The sequence below is a fragment of the Penicillium verhagenii genome, assembly GCF_028828195.1.
Source record: "Penicillium verhagenii strain IBT 33310 chromosome Unknown utg000003l_segment0_segment0, whole genome shotgun sequence".
NCBI classification, from domain to species: domain Eukaryota; kingdom Fungi; phylum Ascomycota; class Eurotiomycetes; order Eurotiales; family Aspergillaceae; genus Penicillium; species Penicillium verhagenii.
In genome coordinates this window covers 4,233,358-4,251,487 of record NW_026643167.1, presented here as the reverse complement: position 1 = coordinate 4,251,487, position 18,130 = coordinate 4,233,358, and the positions used below count along the sequence as shown (strand labels likewise).

The window sequence follows — 18,130 nt, the reverse complement described above, 5'->3', positions numbered from 1 at the left end:
ATACCATGAGGAAGCTCCAAATCACGATGCAAACAGAATTTACATGACAAAATACCACAAAATCCAAAGGCGACAAGGCGAGGGCAGATTCGTAGATACACAAGTTCCAAGATAGACGATACATGAACGGACACATCAAAAACGGAGGCGAGAGAGGCAGGAGAGACGGGGCGGTTGGTGTGCGTGAGAGGGTGGGGGGAGGAAGAAACAAGCATAAAAAGGATCGGATGGGTATATAGGTTTCAAACAGGGGAGGCAAAGAAGCAAAATGTCCAAAACGCCGCTTCCAGGGCGCACATTCAACAACAGTAGGAGAGCCATGTCCGGCAGATTCAAGGTGATTAAATCCTGCATCCAGGCAGGCTGGTCGAGTTGCATTGCCATAATACCATACAGCAAGAGGCTGGGGTTGAGTATAGAGAGGGTATTGGAATGTTGGTGGCGTGGGCCTATAGGATCACGCAGCGACAACCAGGGCTACGATCGTTGCTGTCGCGATCTCCTCGGCTGTACTGCGCCTTGGCACCCTTGGCATCCTCTTCATCGACAACCTCTTGCGGCTTGACAGTCATATGTACGACATTGGGAGCATCGTGGTTGAATTTTGATTCTGCGAGTAGCGTAAGTATGACTGAATATCGAATAGTTTATGGAGAAAGAAACAAGCGATTGTACATACCAGAGAGCGGCGACTTGTCATCCAGCAATTTACCAAAGGAGATGAGACGAATAGAGCTCGGAGACGAAGGGCGAGTTTCCCAGTCTGTAGCAAAAAAAAAAAAAACGGGAGACAATTAGTTTCAATTTTACACAAGTATTACTCCGGACAAACAAGTATCCAAGGAGATAAGAAGTTCGGTTCTTTGAGGAAACAACGGTTGACTCACCAGATCGCCACTCTCGCCAGATCAATTCCTTTAGCGTATACACGCTCATAGTGAAGGGATCCTGATTCTCGACGCTGACGGATCGCTTCTGCAAATAATGCCTATCGATGGTAAACGGGTGTCGCGACCCCGTTGTCAAAAGCAGGGTAATATGCAAGGTAGGCCCAGCATCAACCTCTTTTCCCTCAGCATCTTCCTGTTCCGACGAGAGATCCGCGCCCGACTTCAACTCTTCAGACTCCGTGGAAGCCTGCTCTGTACTCTGGGGCTGCGCGATCGCGGAATCGTTCGCTGACAAGGTGGTCGCCTCCACGGGGGTAGCGCTTTCGCCACCTGCGGGGTGGCTTACGGAGGGTACATGGCTTGGCTGGGCATGGTCTGACGGGATAGTAGAGTCGGGTTGAGCGACGGGCTTTTCGACTAGGACAGACGCTTCGGGGAGTTGGGTTTGTTGCGGTTGGGAAATCTGCGGAGAAGTGACAGCCCCCGACTCGTGGTCTTTGGGCGCGGACTCCTGGTCGTTGGAAGACATGGTTTTAGGCCCCGGTGATGGGTGACAATTGACTTTCCCTTACTGTGAACAGGGAATCAACTGCCAACAGGGGATGGCAAGAAATTGGGGAATATACAGGAGAGAGTTGCAAGGTTGGAGGAGAATGGCCGATTGGGTTCCAGATGTGAGGAGTCGGAGAGTCCAAAGTCCAGACTAAGCGTGGCGGAACAATAGTCTTTTTTTTTTCTCTCTGTGTTTTTCACTAGTTTCCAAAAAAACACCTGTACTCTAGAGATTCAAAAGAACCTTTAGTATCAAAGTGAGTTGCTTTTTTTTTCTTTTTCTTGGAGAAAGTTGGAAAGCTCTCTTTTTCTCTTTGGGGGCGAAACGAAGAAAAAGGTCAAGGGATCGGCGCAGGACAAGGCCGTTTCTAGGTATTAGTACTTCAAGTAGGCAAATCCCGAACAAAATCAAAGACAAAAAATGTAAAAATGTAAAAATAAAAAATAAAAAAATAAAAATAAATGATTTCAAAATGAACAAAAATCAATGGATTTTGAAGACTTTCTATAATGTTTCAAGCTAAGTCTTATATGCCAAGCGTTAAGGCTGATCCGGGGAAAGAAGCTGTTCCCAAGAAAAAGGGCATAGTTAACTAGAGCAAAACTTGTTTGTTACTAAGAAAAAAAATGCAGAAATCCGAAAGATTCTTCAAGTTCTACTACTATGTAAGTACTAGTAGTATGTCTTGTATGCGGCAAATCGTCCATGTCACCGCATGCAGTAAACCATGGAAAAGCCAGTCATCTTGCCCCTAAAGGTTGGACTAGGCCATTTCCCAGGCCAAACCAAAACACCAAACAGAAAAAATTAGATAAAAATAAAAAGAAATCAAGAATAATCAAAACACTGTCGTACATGGTCCTCAGAAAATTTGAAATACAAAGGATCTCGTGCTGCGTATGCAGGGGCACTATGATCGTACATAGGGCAATCAGAAAGTAGCATACTAGTGGATGCGGAAGTATGCGAGTATATTCCCAAGTTTCGAAACATTTATGACAGAAACATTAGAAAAATAGAAAAAATAGAAAAATCGTGGGATATAATATTGAAACACTGGCCGTATGTTAATATGAGGCCAGGCTTCCTTGGTCGGCCTCTTAATAGTATATAAGGGGAAGGGGGGGGGGAAAGGCTAGATATTATGTATTCTAGACCCAGCCTGCATACTGCTCCAGCACTTCATTCTTCACCCCTTCAGACCCATGCCGGACACCCAACAGCCGTACATTTCCAATCTTGCCACCAAAGTCATCTTCCACCGCGCTCTTGTAATTCTCGAATTGTTCGTTCAATCGTGTAATCACGGCGGGATCATCTCGGATCAATAACACAATGGCATCATATCCTCCAGCACCGGGCACCACGCCTCCAATAACTCCGTCCACTTCAGAGAGTCTGTCCAGCAGCTCGGTCTGCACTTTCGGTTCAATGGGCACGCCCGTCCGGCGGGTCATCGTGCGGATATGGTGACGGCTACGCTGAATGTAGTTCTGGATCTCGGAGAACTCGCCATCCGTGTTAGCATCGGGGTGCTGCGCCAGACGCTTGAGCTCCTGGCGAAGACGCTCATTGTTGTTCTGGAGACTGGCCCAGAGGATATCGGCCTCCTTGCGGTTTTCGTTCCTCCACGCCAACACCTTCTTAACCATAGAAGGCGTCTGCGAACCACATTCGACATCACATAGAACCATCTGCATCCCGCGGGGAAGCTGCATGCCGAAATCGACGCACTCGGTGTCCCAGGGGTGCTCGGGGTTAGCATCCTCAACAACGGCAAACAACCGCTCGTCGAATCCAGGTGTTCCCACGTCACCCACCGACTCGAGAATGGCCGGCGAGAAGCGCTTGTACAAACAAGATCCGTAAACGGCAGCAGCCACGTCGAAGCCAGAACCGACCTTGCCCTGGGCTGCACAGTGGGCGGCTTGGGCCAAATTGTGGAGCTTGTCGCGGCCGGCGCCGAGGTCATCTGCCTGCATAGTCCGGTGGATCACTAGTGAGGAAACAAGAGCAGTTACCAGGGCAGCTGAAGATCCCAATCCTGTCTTGTGGGCTTCGAGAAGGGGGACACCGAAATTGACAAAGCGACCCCGACCCTGGGACGCAGGACCCTTGGAGGCGGCGGTTTCCGAGTAGTAGTCATTATCAGCCAGGATAGTCACGGAGAGTGAGCCGAAATCCTTGGAGTCGGCAACGTAGCCAATATAGGTCAATGCATAGCTCAAGGAGGTTTGGACGAACGGGTTCCGCGGTCTAACATTTCGGTTCACATTAGTGATTTTACTCTAGGACTCGAGGAGAAAGCGACCACGCAGGTCCGCTTTTTCCAAGTGCGGGGAAATCCATCTCTCACTCACCCATCGTTTTTCTGAATCACCTTGACTCCTCCACCGTTCTCGCATCGCTGGATGCCGTATTCCCAGATCGCATTATCGAATTGCGGCGAGCGCACCACGATGGTGTCCTCGGCCTCGGCCTCAGTCTCGTCAACACCTGATCCCTCTAGTCGGACAGAATCTGCCTCGTTGCCCGTAACGGCGGCCTTGTGATCCGGTCCAGACCCAGAGGCCCCTCGGCGGTGACCCCGTCGCAGTTGTTGAACAACAACGTGGATGCGCGCATCAAGAGCGAAAACAGTACCGGTGTAGCTGCGATCGAGGACCAGGTATCCGCCGGTCAGGAGAACCTTGCCGGGCGCTGACAAGGCTGTCACGGAAGGTGGTTGGGGTGCCATGGATATTGTAGGGGTGGAGGAAGAAAAAGGCGGGGGTATTGTTCGGGTGAAGAGTGATTTGCCCCGCGGACCAGGAATGGTGATTGAGTCGTATATAAACAAGAAAAAGGGAATTCGGCTATTATGTTTGTGGAGTCCTCCCGTTTCTCGTAGATTTTCGCTGCAGCACACCTAAGGAAAAAGGGTGATTGGCGAAGAAGGCGGGCATCTTTTGGGTGGGGAATAATCAAATATGCAAGGATGTATCGATATCTCCTAATCCGGGCTAGCGTGCGCCTGCAGTGTTGCACAGCATTGCCCTAAGAATCCAAGGCAAAAGATTTAAGCATAGGTTCAATCAAGGCTTGGATTAGCATGTTTTTAAGATGCACATGTGCTATACTAAACTCATTCAAACATTTCAACTTATCGTTTATCTGTAGGACATGGACCTGTGTTTATCTAGTACTAACTCCCCAAGGATATGCGCTAGTGTCAATAGCCTCAAGACCGCAATTGAGAAAAAAAAACGTGGCTGTGAACTAGTACAGGCAATTATTTGCCCTGGAAAGTCAAAAAAACCAGAAATCTAGAATCTCAAGACACCTTTATCTGGGAAACCATTGCTTACTACTCCGTAAGACTCCGTGGCTTGCAATTGCTTTCAAAACACAACACTACAGCTGACGGGAGGTACAGTAAGACTGGGACATCAGGAGGCAGGTAGGGAAGAACTATCTTCACAGACTCTTTTCCAGTATTATTTTCCGGTATTCCTGACACATTCTCCAGGGCTGACAGGAATCAGGATGGAGCTAAAATAGTCATGATTTCATTACTTGCTCATGCCCACCAACGACCAATCACAATGGATTATTTGACAGGCGCTCGAATATAAGCTTATGGATAGTCTAGAAGCTCATTACCAAGCTTTTAGCCCAAAAAGATTCCAAGATTGACACGAATAGATCGTATTCATTACCGTTTGCATAGATGATCTGAATCCATTAACCTTGGAAAGTTCCTCGAATCAACATTTGAAGTGCTAAAATTCACAAAAGCAATATTGAACTTCATTTATTAAAATTGAATATGACCATGAGGATTGCTATAAACCATTAACCATAAACTATATGCAAGATCAATTGATATTGTACTTTCGAAAAGAAACTCCAAGAAATCAACAATAACACGCAAGACAAGAAACAAACGAAAAACAGCACCAAACTCCCAAAGCTTCTAAATCCTTTAACTTCTGTACTGGGTATTTCCAAAATTGTAATGCAGTCGATGACCGAGATGACGAATTGAACAAACGATATGCGCGGCGAGAGAGGAACGAAGAGAGGGGGAAAACGACGGTGGCGGGGGGTTGTATTGAACGTAATCAATCAGTGGCGATTAGAACCTGTCAGCGACAGCGCTCATGCCTTGTTTTCTTCCCTCCCCAAATCTCAAGTGCTCCCCCTCATCCAAAAATTCAAACCCAAAATCAAGCTTTAGGCTTCTGCGCAACGATGCTGTAGCTCGTCGTGGCAAGGCGCATATTATCCATCTTGACAAAAGCCTGACCATCCAGACACAACCGGTTGATAAGCGGCTTAAAGTGACGGGGCAAAACATGCACCTTGACCAGACCCAAGATGAGCTGGCGCAAGGTGCGGAAATAAATATCCACGGTATCGATCAGTGGCGCCTGCAAGCCGTCGATACTGGCGTTCTCAGACACCACGATCTCAAACCCGGACTGGACAAGCGCCGCCTCCAAACTCTGCTGGGTGGGGGTGCCGACGGCCCCGATCAATGGTTTGACGCGGCGCATGAGTTCGGCGTGCTCGGGATCCTTGGGTTCGTAGGCAGGGAGGCTGATCCAGTCCAAGATGGAGATCTTGGCACCGGGCTTGATGACCCGGAAGATCTCGCTGAACAGCAACGGCAGGTCCTTGCATAGACTGAGTGCCTGGATCTCGTAGAAGGCGTCGAAGGTCTCGTTCGCAAAGGGCAGGGGGAGGCTGTTGAAATCTTGTGTGACGAAGTTGTTGTGCAGACCGCGCTCTTCGCTGAAGATTTGCGCTTGGCCGACTTGGTTCGGGTCGATGTTGAGGCCGGTAACGTGAGCGCCGGAGTACTGAGCCATGTGCGCGGCGACGCGACCACGGCCGCAACCGAGATCAAGCACCTTGTCTCCAGCCGAGAGACCGATGTTCTTGGCAATTGATCGTTCGTAAAGAATCTGGTTCTCCAGGATGGATGCCTTCTTGCTCATCCATGGCGGAATGTACATCTTTTCCACGTCGCCCAGGGCGCAAAGATGATTGAGCACTCCATAGTACGACTTTAAGCAATCCCCAACTTTCTCCTGGTAATTGGGACCCAGCGACTCTATCATTTGCTTCTCGTCCGACCAATCAAGATTGTAAATGACGTATGACGCCATAAAGTCATCCACCTGCTTGGGAGTCAGGTTAGAGAGGTATCGGAAGGAAGTCCAGAAGCTCTTCCACCGATTTGGAGAGGCCGAGTTGTCGATATCTTTGCCATGCTTGCCATGTTTGCCCAGAGCCGTGGCAAACAGCTTCTGCTTCGTCTCTGCGATCTCATCGAGCGAACTATCGCTTTCAGAGCCGCGCCCAGTCCGGCCAGGGTGAGTGGGTGTCTCCAAAAGCGTTTGCGACACCATTATGCAAATATAGGAAGAGGGTAAGGCTTTTGCGCAAGCTGTATTATAGCAGAAAATGGGAAAAGAGAAGAATGCGACAGAGAAAAAAGATTTGATCGCAAATGATTCATACCAATCCACTTCCTAGCCCGCGGCGATGGGGCCCAGCGCCATTTATAAGCAGTTAACTCCGAGATCTTCGCTCCTACACGATCAGACCAAAGGAAAAAAAAATCCAATTGCCCAGACAAGCCCATTAGCGGTCAATAGAGAGCCACTATTGTGGATTGTCACCAGACTCGAGCTCCTAGCGGTGCCGGATGTACCGGCTGTCTTTGAGCCGATTCAACAGGAGATGCCGTTCATGGAATATACGGCACTGGGTTTTTTTTTTCTGTTCTTTGTCTGGTTCCGGAATACCAGATCATGAAGACCATTGGAATGGTTTGTCTTGCGGCTAAACTACGGATACATTATTCTGCCTTTTTCATGAGAAGAGTGTGAGTACCAGTTACAAGCATATACCATAGTCAGGCACGGATGACGCGGGAAAGGTCCCTGCGAAATGAGAATCGTCATGGGAACGACGATCAAGACCCACAATTTAAAACTTCTTTTGACGATGAATGCCTTTCTGATCTGTCGTTTCGTGAGGTTTTTGGTACGGATATGCCGCAGGAATACATTGGGACAAGGCGGGTACACGAGGACATCATCATGCATATGGTCTACTTTGTACACCAAAGTATTGTAAGCTCATGTATGTACATAGATTGGGCGTCCAACGCACAGGCGTATAAAGTACTTAGTACCCTTGCGACTCCACCTAGCCAGCTCTCAGAATTCCTTACTATACCTAGTAGCTTCTGAGTCAGTTCTACATCCCTGCAAGCCGATTTCCTAACGGTGCCAGGTACATGAGTAGTACTATTCCTTGTGGCGTTCCTCTATACCTCATCAAGAAGCAGCAACCTGTCCCGCACGGCAAGTCGGCAAGATCAAATGTTCTATAGGGCACACTCTGGAAGTACCTTCAGGAAAAGCCGAGTGGCCTCGTGGTTTTATTCAATAAGAGCAAAAAAGGTAAAAAGGGCAAAAGGGGCGGATGTATCTCAATGAATGCGTCAACCCGGAGCATAAAGCTTTGGGTAAGAGTGGATCTAGTTGAAGAGAATGTCATGATAGAAGACTGTTAGAAGTGAAGAATGGGTGATGGACCCACCTTGAGCTCGACTTGTCTCCACTTATCGGGAAACTCGGACCCTTGAAATATGAAAATCAACAGTTTTTCTTTGCTTTTTTTTCTTTTACAACCGTAATTCCGCCATGGCTCTGTCCTAACCGGGTAATATTCTCCTACAGGGATCCGAACCCATTATTAATCCCTCGTTACTTCTTCTTCTCCATTTGCTTGGCATTTGCTTAGTCTCCGCTGACAACCATTTAGCCGTGAGATAGGCCGGGTTCGCCGTAGCTGATCAGTGAAGGATTTCCGCCCTATTTTTCTTTCTTTTTATTTTCTTTCTGGTTGGGCTGTGGCTCTTTAATTAATTTCTGACCGCAGTCAGTGTGAAAACCGGTAATTTCTGGTTGTATGAGTTGTTGGGGATCTACAATGTGATCCACGTTGTGCGGGCGATGATGCAACTGTCTTGGCACGGGTGGACTGACCAACATTGAAGCGCTTAAATGTTGAGGTAAGAAGTACGCAGTAAGCAGTACTGCGTAGGGTTGAAAGAGGGGGTTTTCTTTGGTTCTTTTGGAGATCAGCAAATACTGAAATTATTATTGTGATGATACATGGGAAGTATACAAATGGATCTGATCCTAAGATAACTGATCTCACAAGAATAAACGAGGTGATTACGAAGTAAACTTTTCTTGACTATCATTTCCAGCGAATCGCAAATTCATTCAAATCTATAACCCTGCAGGACTTTTGGAGTAATTTACCTCCTCTCTTAATGTTCCTCTTTTAAGTAAAAACTCCGCACTAGACTACCAGTATACCTGACTACTAGGTAGTACATACACTGGACTCATTCTCCATTTGAATGCTTTTCTTATGAAATGAATGTTCCGAATACCTATATACTATGTAGATGCTTCAAGAATTTGACCCTGGTCGAACAAACCGAAAGAAGAAGATTCAAATACTGGGGAATAGTCAAAGGCCGACTCCCATATTCTGTTATCTTGAGGCCAAAGCTCCATTGGCGTCATAGCCGTGATGAATGGGTAAAGTTCCGGTATGACTGAATCCACGGCCACTCGAAAGTAACCTGGATATTCTCCATCGGCGACCTCACTCTCATGATCAAATGACAAGTCCAAGGCCCAAATCCAAGGCTTATCGGTTGTTATGGAGTCAATCACAGCCGAATCGACCACTAAACACATACCGTTATCAAGTCCGGGGGGCACCCCCTCAGCCTCCCGGTACCAGAAATATGCCCTATAATGAGAGTTAGTACTACAGACGACCCGCAACATTGAACAAGGACAGGAACAAGAAGATCTTACTCCACAATTTGTTGATGAGTGGCCCCATCTACATCCTCACCCTCATAGCTTGGCATCAAGCATTTATCTTCGATTTTCTCACCCCCACTAGCCTCCGTGATCGAGGCATCTATAATGCGTATACTCTCTTTTTGCCACTGCTCCCACCGGGTTTCATCGGAATAATCGGTTCGAAAGGTGATGAATCCAAAGTCATCGAATCCTCCCCTTTCTACTACCTCCACAACTGGATCGTCATTCTTTTCGAAGAGCGGTCTCCCGGGAGCAGGTGGCAGGCCTTTGGCTTCCCGCACTTTTCGTCGGTGTTCATTGTGAACAGCACGGCCGATCACAATGCGGACTTCAACGTTGTCGATGGGAATTGAATCAGGGTCGATTTCACGGATTTGCTAGATTCAGGGGGTTGTTAGCGGTGCCACACACATATATTGAAATGATATTTTCAAAAATGGAAGAACTCGGACTGCTATCTATTCTGCCTATTTACATAGTACCTACATCTTCCGGTATTTGGCGTAGATCATCCACAGTCGCAGTTTGAAGCCGTTCCAGAGTCCATCCTGGAGGTAGATAGGACATTGATATGGAATTTCTGGATGCGTTGTTGGTGACTAAGTTGTCACGGGTTGTAAAAGTTTGATTTGGGTTTTGCCATTACCAACGTGAGACGGAGAAAAGGAGAAAAGGAGAAAAACCCGATCCCGAGACTTCAACCTTTGTTCATCAAGCGTCCAAGCATTTACATGACCTCAATGTTGACAATTTTGAATATGGTGGTCTTTGACTCTTTGGACCTATTTCATATGGGGAGTAGACCTGACGTCAGATAGTTTTCACTTTGTGTAGTTAACTCCAGAATGGCATATCTCTTATCAAGAGCGGCTATAATCGGGCCCCGTAAGAGCAATGACCTTGTGGATCATACGTCAACTTTTGGGTATGTTTTAGAGTGGAGTTTGAAAGATCTCGATATCTCCGTAAAAATCGCACGTGAGGCATTTAGGCCCCTTTCATAAGGTGTCGATCGTCACCTGCCAAACTTTAGTGCACTCTACTATAAGCCGAACTCTGAAACTAAACATGGATCGCGAGCGATCTCTTGGCAACGTTCGAACTATGAACAGTTTTTTTTCTTCTTTACTGTTCTTGATTTGCCATGTTGAATGAAAAGAATTGGTCCTTGGCTAGATTTTGCCTTGCAGAAAGGACAGATCATAGGAAAGGCCGCATCGGTTGCCTACGGATATTAGAGGGACTCAGCCCCTTGAACATACAGAGTTTATGCGATGAACGGACATGTTTCGTCCCGGAGACAAAAGTTCAACTCCGCGGTGCGCTCAAACACCGTTAACGCCGGTTCCGTGAGACCGAGTCGGGGAAGGGACATTGGTTTGGTCCGAAGAAAAAGAATCGGGACCGATCTAGTAATGACTCATATTGTAATGGATGTGATTGGCAGCTCGTTCGTGTCTTGACTCCACTTTACATTGGATTTTCTGGATTTCTGGATTTCTGACAAACCACATGACCCCTGACACCAGGAACAGGATAAAGCAGTGAGAGTACTAGTATACATTTTCAAGTTCTGAGGGGAATGATGATGTGTACTCGATACTTAGCATATTTTCTACATCACATTTGCTAGTATGATGGATTGAATTCTTCAATGTTGATGTGTCTGTTTATGATTAGAATGTATACAAGTTAAACTAAAGAAATAAAGAAATAAATAACAAAATAAATAAAAATAAAAATAAAATGTCCGGAGTACAAGGTACGGAGTAGCCGTGTATACTGCCTCGAAGGTACTGAGTACATCCACAGGATTCTCCGGCGAGGATCGGCCCTAAGCTGAATGGTCCACCCTGTGAAACCATCTCCTTCCAGAAGTTTGGCGTGTGAGGTTCGATTTCGATTTTTTTTTTTTCTATTTCTCTCTTTAGGCTCCCTATTTCTCCCTTTTGATTTTATTTGATTTGCCTTTATTTCATCCCATTCCCCAGAGGATCTTAACTGATCTTCCTATTCTAATCAACTACATTAACTATCTACTTTCTTTTGCCTCAGCGCGTTCATTGGCGATACGGAGTCGTCCAATGAGCCTGCATTTCAATTATCATTCTGAGTGCAAGGTTCGCAGATCCAATTCTCTCTAATATTCTTTAACGAATCTAAAAAAAAAACTGACTATTCCAACTTTACAGCATTGCCTCTTCGCACTGAAGAGGTCCTCCCGCTAGAATAAATGGTTTTTAAACCCTTCACCCACCTCGCGCGCCAGAGTTTCACCAAGGCCTTCACCCATGGCTATGCTCAATCGGTAGTCGCAGCGTCGCAAACCTACGCATCCTCCTCCACAGCCTTCAATTCCATCGCCTCCCAACCCGCCAAATTCTCTCGAACCCAACTACAGAATGCTTTCTCCAACGCGTCGAGCTCCTCCGGCGCAGCTGGCGCCAAGGCCAACCAGGGAGCTTCTGGATCGGGAGATTCCGGTCTAGCTGCCTACTATGCCGCATGGCAGCATGCCCAGCAGACCGGCGACGATAGCGACTGGTGCCAATTCCAGTTCAAGCGCCGTATCGATTGGAAGCCCTCGGCCGAGGAACTCGAACAAGTACACGAAGACCGATCCGAATCCGTCCCCCCACATCTCACCAAAGCTGCCGTCAATGAGAATGTGAGCGCTCAGGTCGAGGAGGCCGTCGCTCGGGAGATCCAACAGATCCAGGAAGAACACGAACAATCCGAGGGCGCGGATACCGCCGAGAAGGTATCCGCAGTCGAGGATGTTGTTCTTTCGGAAGCCATCTCTGAGGAATCCAAGGCTGCATCGGCACAAATTGTGCTGCTGGCGAAAGCTGGGGACTTTGCGGAGATCCCTGCGGCCTTTGAGGCTGTGCTTCGAGAGGGTCTGACGCCCACTGTGGAAGCATACAATGCCCTTTTGGTTGCGGCTATTAGACTTCACCCCGAAGCTTCGCAGGCGATCCCCAAGGCTCTCGATGTTTACTCCGATATGCTCCGTCGCAGGGTAATTCCCGACGAAGATACCTATGAGACTCTCGTTCAGCTTTTGGTCACCAACGCAAACGATGTGATCAAGGCCAAGGAGGGTTTGGAGCAGGAGCGAGTCCGCTATGGCGGCATGGAGGAACCCGGCAAGTTCATGCTTCAGTCCCGCGAGCTGGAGCGCGATATGTTGATCGAAGATCATTCTTTGTCGATTGCCGTGAAATTGTTCAACGCCGCCATTAATCGCCATCCCCTTCTTGCGTTCCCTCTCGATCTGTACCGCCATTTCATCATTGCCTGTGCCCGCGAGGGCTTGGTCGAAGATATGGTTCTAATCTACGCCCACATGGAGGCGCAGCAGATCCAACCCCATGCCACCATTTACCCTCACATGATTGATGCATTCGCCAGCACCGGTGATCTTAAGAGTGCGGTTGAGTGCTATGAAGAGTACCGAGACCTGGCTGTCTCTGACGACAGCGGAGTCTTCAGTATTGTTCAGCGGCTGGATGGGCAAGTGTACGCCGCCCTTATTCGTGCCTATCTGTCTTGTGGCAAGGAAGAGGGCGCGATGAGCTTCCTCGAGCGAATTCGTTCCTCATTCGATAAGGTCACTGATAGCCGTGAGAGCCGTATGTCTGCCATGGAAAGCGTGATTGTTCAGGACGGACTTGTGCAACACCTGGTGAAAATTGGGGAACACAGCAAGGCTTTAGATAAGGCCAAGGCTGAGCTCCACGATGAGGCTCGCGATCAGGCCATTTCTCAGATTTGCGTGGCCGCAGCTGACGCCGGTGATCTGACCACCGCCTCCGAGGCGTATGATCGTCTGTCCACAGCGCCGGCAACACGTCAGGTCCCCGCTATTTCGCTGCTCGCCCTTCACATTCGTCGCGGCAATGTTTCCGCGGCCCGTTCCTTGTGGATCATGCTGAACACCGTGGGTCAGGCAACCCCGGATATGGTTCAGCCGACCGCTATGTACGCCGTGGCGTTGTTGAAGAGTGGCCAGGTCGAGGCGGGTCTGCAGGAAGCTCGCAACATGTTTTCTCGCATCCGCACTGCCATTAACACTGCCGATGCCAAAGAAGTCTCTGTTGCCGCATCGGTTCGAGAGCAGATTACCGAGTCTCTCCACCTCTTTGGACGTGTCGTTTTCCAAACCCCTGCCGTGCTGTCCCCACAGTCAGTCATGTCACTCTTGTGGTCTATGATTGATAATGGCAGCCTGGTCTCTCCCCTGGCTGAGCATGCCGTTGCCAATCTTACCCCCGTCGGTATCTCACAGCTGACACCGGTCGACCTCACACTTGCCCTTCAAGTTCAAGCTGGTATGCTTGCCAGCAACACTTCAATGATGTTTGATATCGCCCACCCTGGCCGCTTTGCACACATGCTGGACGTTGCTTTGTCAACTTCTTTGCCTTTGGACAACTACACTACTAGCCTGGTTGACCGGGTCATCGCCCAAGCCTTTGTTAACCGCCCCGATGTCGTCAAGAGATGGCAAGATCACATGGAGGCCACTTCCCAGACCTCGTTGCTCTCTGCCCGTCATAGCCCTGTCTCTGCCGCCGAGACCTCTACCACGACCCCGCCTTCAAGCCTTGATGCTTTCGACCCTTACGCCCATGCCACTGATTTCCGCGGCTCTGCCATTATTGCTGATGAACTCGAGAAGACCGCTGGACGGGCCGAGACTCATCTCAACGAGGCCATGATCCGGCTTAACAACATGCGCCGCATTGGTCGTCATCCTCGCTACATTACATATGCTAAGCTGATCACTGCTGCTGCCAAGACCGGTCGCACTGAGTTGGTTCACGAGATCCACGGCATGGCCCGCACTGATGTTCCACTGAACCTAGCTCACAACACCGTCAAGTACGGTTGGGTTTCAATTCTTGATGCTATGGTTGCTGCTTGCCTTACTCTTGGAGACCGTAAGCTGGCTGGCCAGTTCCACCAAGAACTTATTGATCTTGGCTCTGCGCCTTCCGCTAACACCTTTGGTCTGTACATTACCACCCTGAAGGAGTCCACCAAGACTTTCGACGAGGCCACTGAGGCTTTGAAGATCTTCCACCGTGCTGTGGCCGAAGGCGTTGAACCCACCTCGTTCTTGTACAACGCCCTCATCGGCAAGCTCGGTAAGGCTCGTCGCATTGACGACTGCCTTGCTTACTTTGCCGAGATGCGTGCCAACAACGTTCGTCCCACCAGTGTCACTTACGGAACCATCGTCAACGCGCTTTGCCGTGTGAGCGATGAGCGCTTCGCCGAGGAGATGTTCGAGGAGATGGAGTCCATGCCTAACTACAAGGCCCGCCCGGCTCCGTACAACTCCATGATCCAGTACTTCCTGAACACCAAGCGGGACCGCAGCAAGGTTCTGGCATACTACGAGCGCATGCAGGCCCGCAACATCAAGCCTACCATGCACACCTACAAGTTGCTCGTTGATGCGCACGCTTCCCTCGAACCCGTTGATATGGACGCTGCTGAGAAAGTTCTCCAGTCTATGCAGGCTGCTGGTCAGCAACCCGATGCTGTTCACTATGCCTCCTTAATTCACGCCCAGGGCTGTGTCCAGCACAACCTACCCGCTGCCCGCAAGGTCTTCGACTCCGTTATCGCTGATCGCCGCGTGCGTCTGCAACCTTGCTTGTACCAGGCTCTTTTCGAGGCAATGGTGGCTAACAACCGCGTTGTCGACACCGAGGAGATTGTGCAGAGCATGATGCAGCGCAACGTTGAGATGACCGCTTACATTGCCAACATTCTGATCCAGGGATGGGCCACCGAGGGCAATGTCCTGAAGGCCAAGACCATCTACGACAGCATTGGCATCCAGAAGCGCGAGCCCAGTACCTACGAGGCCATGACTCGTGCTTTCCTTGGTGCCGATGACCGCAGCAGCGCCGCCAACATCGTCCAGGAGATGATGTCGCGCGGATACCCCGCTGCCGTGGCCAACAAGATCCTGGATCTTGTGGGCGGAGGATCTTCCTCCGTCTAATTCTTCTTGTGTCTTTTTTTCTTCTGCTTTTTCTTTTTCTTTTGTTTTCCCTGGCTACCGTTCAACCAGGTTAGATCTAATGCTGTGGGTTTTGACTGCACCTTACATCACGTCGCCAGGGCTGGATCCCTTCGGCATTGGGCTTTTCCGGTTTGGCGCATGTGAGGTAGCAGTTACCGGGAGATACCTGGTGGGATTTTGTTTTTGTTTTTCTCTCTCTTTTGCATTCAGCGGGATCTGGCGTTTATTTGGTGATCAAAAGGGGCATGTAATACCATTTTGCGACGTCTTTCCATATATGTTCATACATAGACCCATCTCAACTCTGCATGGCGCTTCTACACGCCAAGGTCAAAATACAAAAAAAGTGAATTGAGATTTGATTCCAATTTGTAGCAAGTAAAATCGAATAGCTCAAGACATTGATTTGTCTTCTGCGCGCTAGTCACTCATTAGTACTAACTACTAATCATCATTATCATTGGTCATGGGATCATTGATTGATTGGTCTTATCCGATTCTAGTGATAAAACGATATGATAGACTTGACTCACGATGACTCGATAAGAGTAAGCTAACTTACCACCTGGCCTAATGTTAGCACAATCCACTATTGTAGATATTAAATCCAGACCATAATAGTATATAGGACCTCAATTGAAGCAGATTCATCCACATAGCACCTCTCAAGCATCTCTCTGGTTCCCATCCCAGTTCAGTCCACCCAGACCCCCAAATTCCAACAGCCACATTGGAAGGCCTCACTACACTCAATCAAACCACCAATCCTACAACTATGGCATCCCTCGATTCCCAAGAGTTCATCACAGAGCCCCTCACGGTTCCCGAAGACGAATTTGTCGTCTTTGGCACTGTTTATGCTTATCCCGAGCATGCCGATGCCCTGGAAGCCGTCTACGTGGAGACCACCCGGCTGGCACAATCCGAGCCCGGCACAATCTATTACTGCATCTGCAGAGATCAAGATGATCCGACCATTTTCCATTTCTTCGAGCGCTATGCGGGACGGCAGGCTTTTGATGATCATAATGCCCAGCCTATTATTGAGAAGCTCATGGAGGACAAGTATATGAGGGGTGTGAAGGCGAAGTTTATGAAGGCGCTTTGATGAGCATGTTGTAACGCCGGGGTTGAGTGTATGTACATAGTTAAACACAGGGTTGATGCAGGCTGTTGTTTTGAAATTCAAAATGTGTTGAGTGTGGTGCCATTGACTGGCAAGCTACAATGTTACCATAGAAAGCATCGAATGGTACCACTTTAGAGAACTTACGTCAATTTCCCCCAAAACCTCCAAGTAACTCTTTTTCTTTTTTCTCTCCCCTACATTTACACTGATACACTACACTTTTGTTTACTTCTCAATTTAATGCTCACTCGTTCCCTCTCTGTTCCCGTCTCTGTCCTTGGATCATTTCTCCGCATTCGCTTCCGCGCAGCTTCCCACCAACCCCGCCTTCAAGCACCTCGTTCTCATTCCACCAGCTCCAACACCCAGAAAATGTCTCAAAACGAAGGGCACCTACGCCCAAAGAAACTCATCTGTTTGTCACCACTTCCATCTACTACCTCTCATGTCCTACACCGCGCAGAACCGAAATGGAGGGGACACACGACCCCCCGCAGTGGAAGAAAAAAAGACCTCCAAGCTAACCACATTCTTCCCCACAGTTGCACCAGGCGATATATCAACAACCCCAGAGTTCGGAGCCACCGAGCTACCAACCTCGCAATCCCAAGCGGCCCCATCCCACCTCAACCCCGCCGAGGCCCTCCGCTCCGAAACCTCAACCCCAAACTCCACCACCGAAAGCCAGATCCTCTCCCACCCCGCACGCGCGCACCAATTCATCACAAACCCACCTCTAACCGTCTCCCAAATCCACGGCACAAACCCCCTCCACCAATTCCACTCCTGGTTCAAAGACCCCCGCCTCTCGCCCAGCTCCGCCCCAGAAACCTGCACCCTAGCTACAGCCGAGCTCCCCTCCGGCCGCGTGAGCGCCCGCAGCGTCTACCTGAAGGAGCTCGACGAGCGCGGCTGGGTTGTGTATAGTAACTGGGGAAGCCGCGAAGGCAAAGGCGGACAGGTATTTGGCCGCGAGGACGGAAACGGAGAAGGGGAAGCACCTACTAACCTCCCCGAGCCGAGCGAGGCCGCAGCATCCCACCTGGGCAACAGATGGGGGGCGCTGACATTCAGCTGGGCGAGCGTTGAGCGCCAGGTGCGGGTTGAGGGACTTTTGGAGCCGTTGAGTCGGGAGGAGAGCGAGTTGTATTGGCGGACGCGGGAGCGGGGGAGCCAGATTGGTGGGTGGGCTAGTTGGCAGAGTAAGGTGCTTTGGTCTGCGGAGCCGGGTCAGTTGGAGGAGCACCAGCGGCGGAAGAGCGTTGCGCGCGTGCAGGAGGCTGCGGCGGGATCGGACACTTTGGCGGGTCTTGATCAGACGGATATTGATGATGGGAGGGCGTTACTTGAGCAGCAGGTTAAGGATATTGAGGCCAAGTTTGAGGGCGTGAAGGATATTCCGCTTCCGCCATTTTGGGGTGGTGTTCGATTGGTGCCGGAGTCTGTTGAGTTCTGGCAGGGTCGTCGTAGTCGATTGCATGATCGCTTCCGTTACGTGCGAGTTGAGGGTGAAGGTGGTCAGTGGCGTTTGCAGAGACTTTCTCCGTAGAACTGCATCGTTGACTAGATAGAAGACAATACAGCTCTAGAAAAGAGAAGAAGAAA

At 49.3% G+C, this 18,130-nt stretch overlaps 7 protein-coding genes across 7 annotated transcripts; 3 read left to right on the top strand and 4 right to left on the bottom strand.

Moving 5' to 3' along the window:
• Window positions 1–449: 449 nt before the first annotated feature.
• Window positions 450–1,419, bottom strand: N7466_002947 (uncharacterized protein; the record flags this gene model as incomplete). Its single annotated transcript, XM_057162344.1, has 3 exons — window positions 450–631; window positions 680–763; window positions 888–1,419. 3 exons carry the CDS (start codon window positions 1,417–1,419, stop codon window positions 450–452), a joined length of 798 nt encoding a protein of 265 aa, XP_057025629.1.
• A 1,175-nt stretch (window positions 1,420–2,594) lies between these two features.
• erg8 (phosphomevalonate kinase) lies at window positions 2,595–4,180 on the bottom strand (the record flags this gene model as incomplete). The annotated part of the gene is made up of 2 exons (XM_057162343.1): window positions 2,595–3,699; window positions 3,804–4,180. 2 exons carry the CDS (start codon window positions 4,178–4,180, stop codon window positions 2,595–2,597), a joined length of 1,482 nt encoding a protein of 493 aa, XP_057025628.1.
• A 1,471-nt stretch (window positions 4,181–5,651) lies between these two features.
• N7466_002945 (class I SAM-dependent methyltransferase) lies at window positions 5,652–6,839 on the bottom strand (the record flags this gene model as incomplete). Its single annotated transcript, XM_057162342.1, has 1 exon — window positions 5,652–6,839. One exon carries the CDS (start codon window positions 6,837–6,839, stop codon window positions 5,652–5,654), a length of 1,188 nt encoding a protein of 395 aa, XP_057025627.1.
• A 2,296-nt stretch (window positions 6,840–9,135) lies between these two features.
• N7466_002944 (uncharacterized protein) lies at window positions 9,136–9,920 on the bottom strand (the record flags this gene model as incomplete). The annotated part of the gene is made up of 4 exons (XM_057162341.1): window positions 9,136–9,167; window positions 9,221–9,273; window positions 9,342–9,730; window positions 9,840–9,920. 4 exons carry the CDS (start codon window positions 9,918–9,920, stop codon window positions 9,136–9,138), a joined length of 555 nt encoding a protein of 184 aa, XP_057025626.1.
• A 1,666-nt stretch (window positions 9,921–11,586) lies between these two features.
• Window positions 11,587–15,375, top strand: N7466_002943 (pentatricopeptide repeat protein; the record flags this gene model as incomplete). Its single annotated transcript, XM_057162340.1, has 1 exon — window positions 11,587–15,375. One exon carries the CDS (start codon window positions 11,587–11,589, stop codon window positions 15,373–15,375), a length of 3,789 nt encoding a protein of 1,262 aa, XP_057025625.1.
• Window positions 15,376–16,171: 796 nt separating this feature from the next.
• N7466_002942 (putative quinol monooxygenase) lies at window positions 16,172–16,504 on the top strand (the record flags this gene model as incomplete). Its single annotated transcript, XM_057162339.1, has 1 exon — window positions 16,172–16,504. One exon carries the CDS (start codon window positions 16,172–16,174, stop codon window positions 16,502–16,504), a length of 333 nt encoding a protein of 110 aa, XP_057025624.1.
• Window positions 16,505–16,970: 466 nt separating this feature from the next.
• N7466_002941 (pyridoxamine-phosphate oxidase PDX3) lies at window positions 16,971–18,074 on the top strand (the record flags this gene model as incomplete). Its single annotated transcript, XM_057162338.1, has 1 exon — window positions 16,971–18,074. The coding sequence occupies one exon, from the start codon at window positions 16,971–16,973 to the stop codon at window positions 18,072–18,074; it is 1,104 nt and encodes a 367-aa protein (XP_057025623.1).
• Window positions 18,075–18,130: the final 56 nt, after the last annotated feature.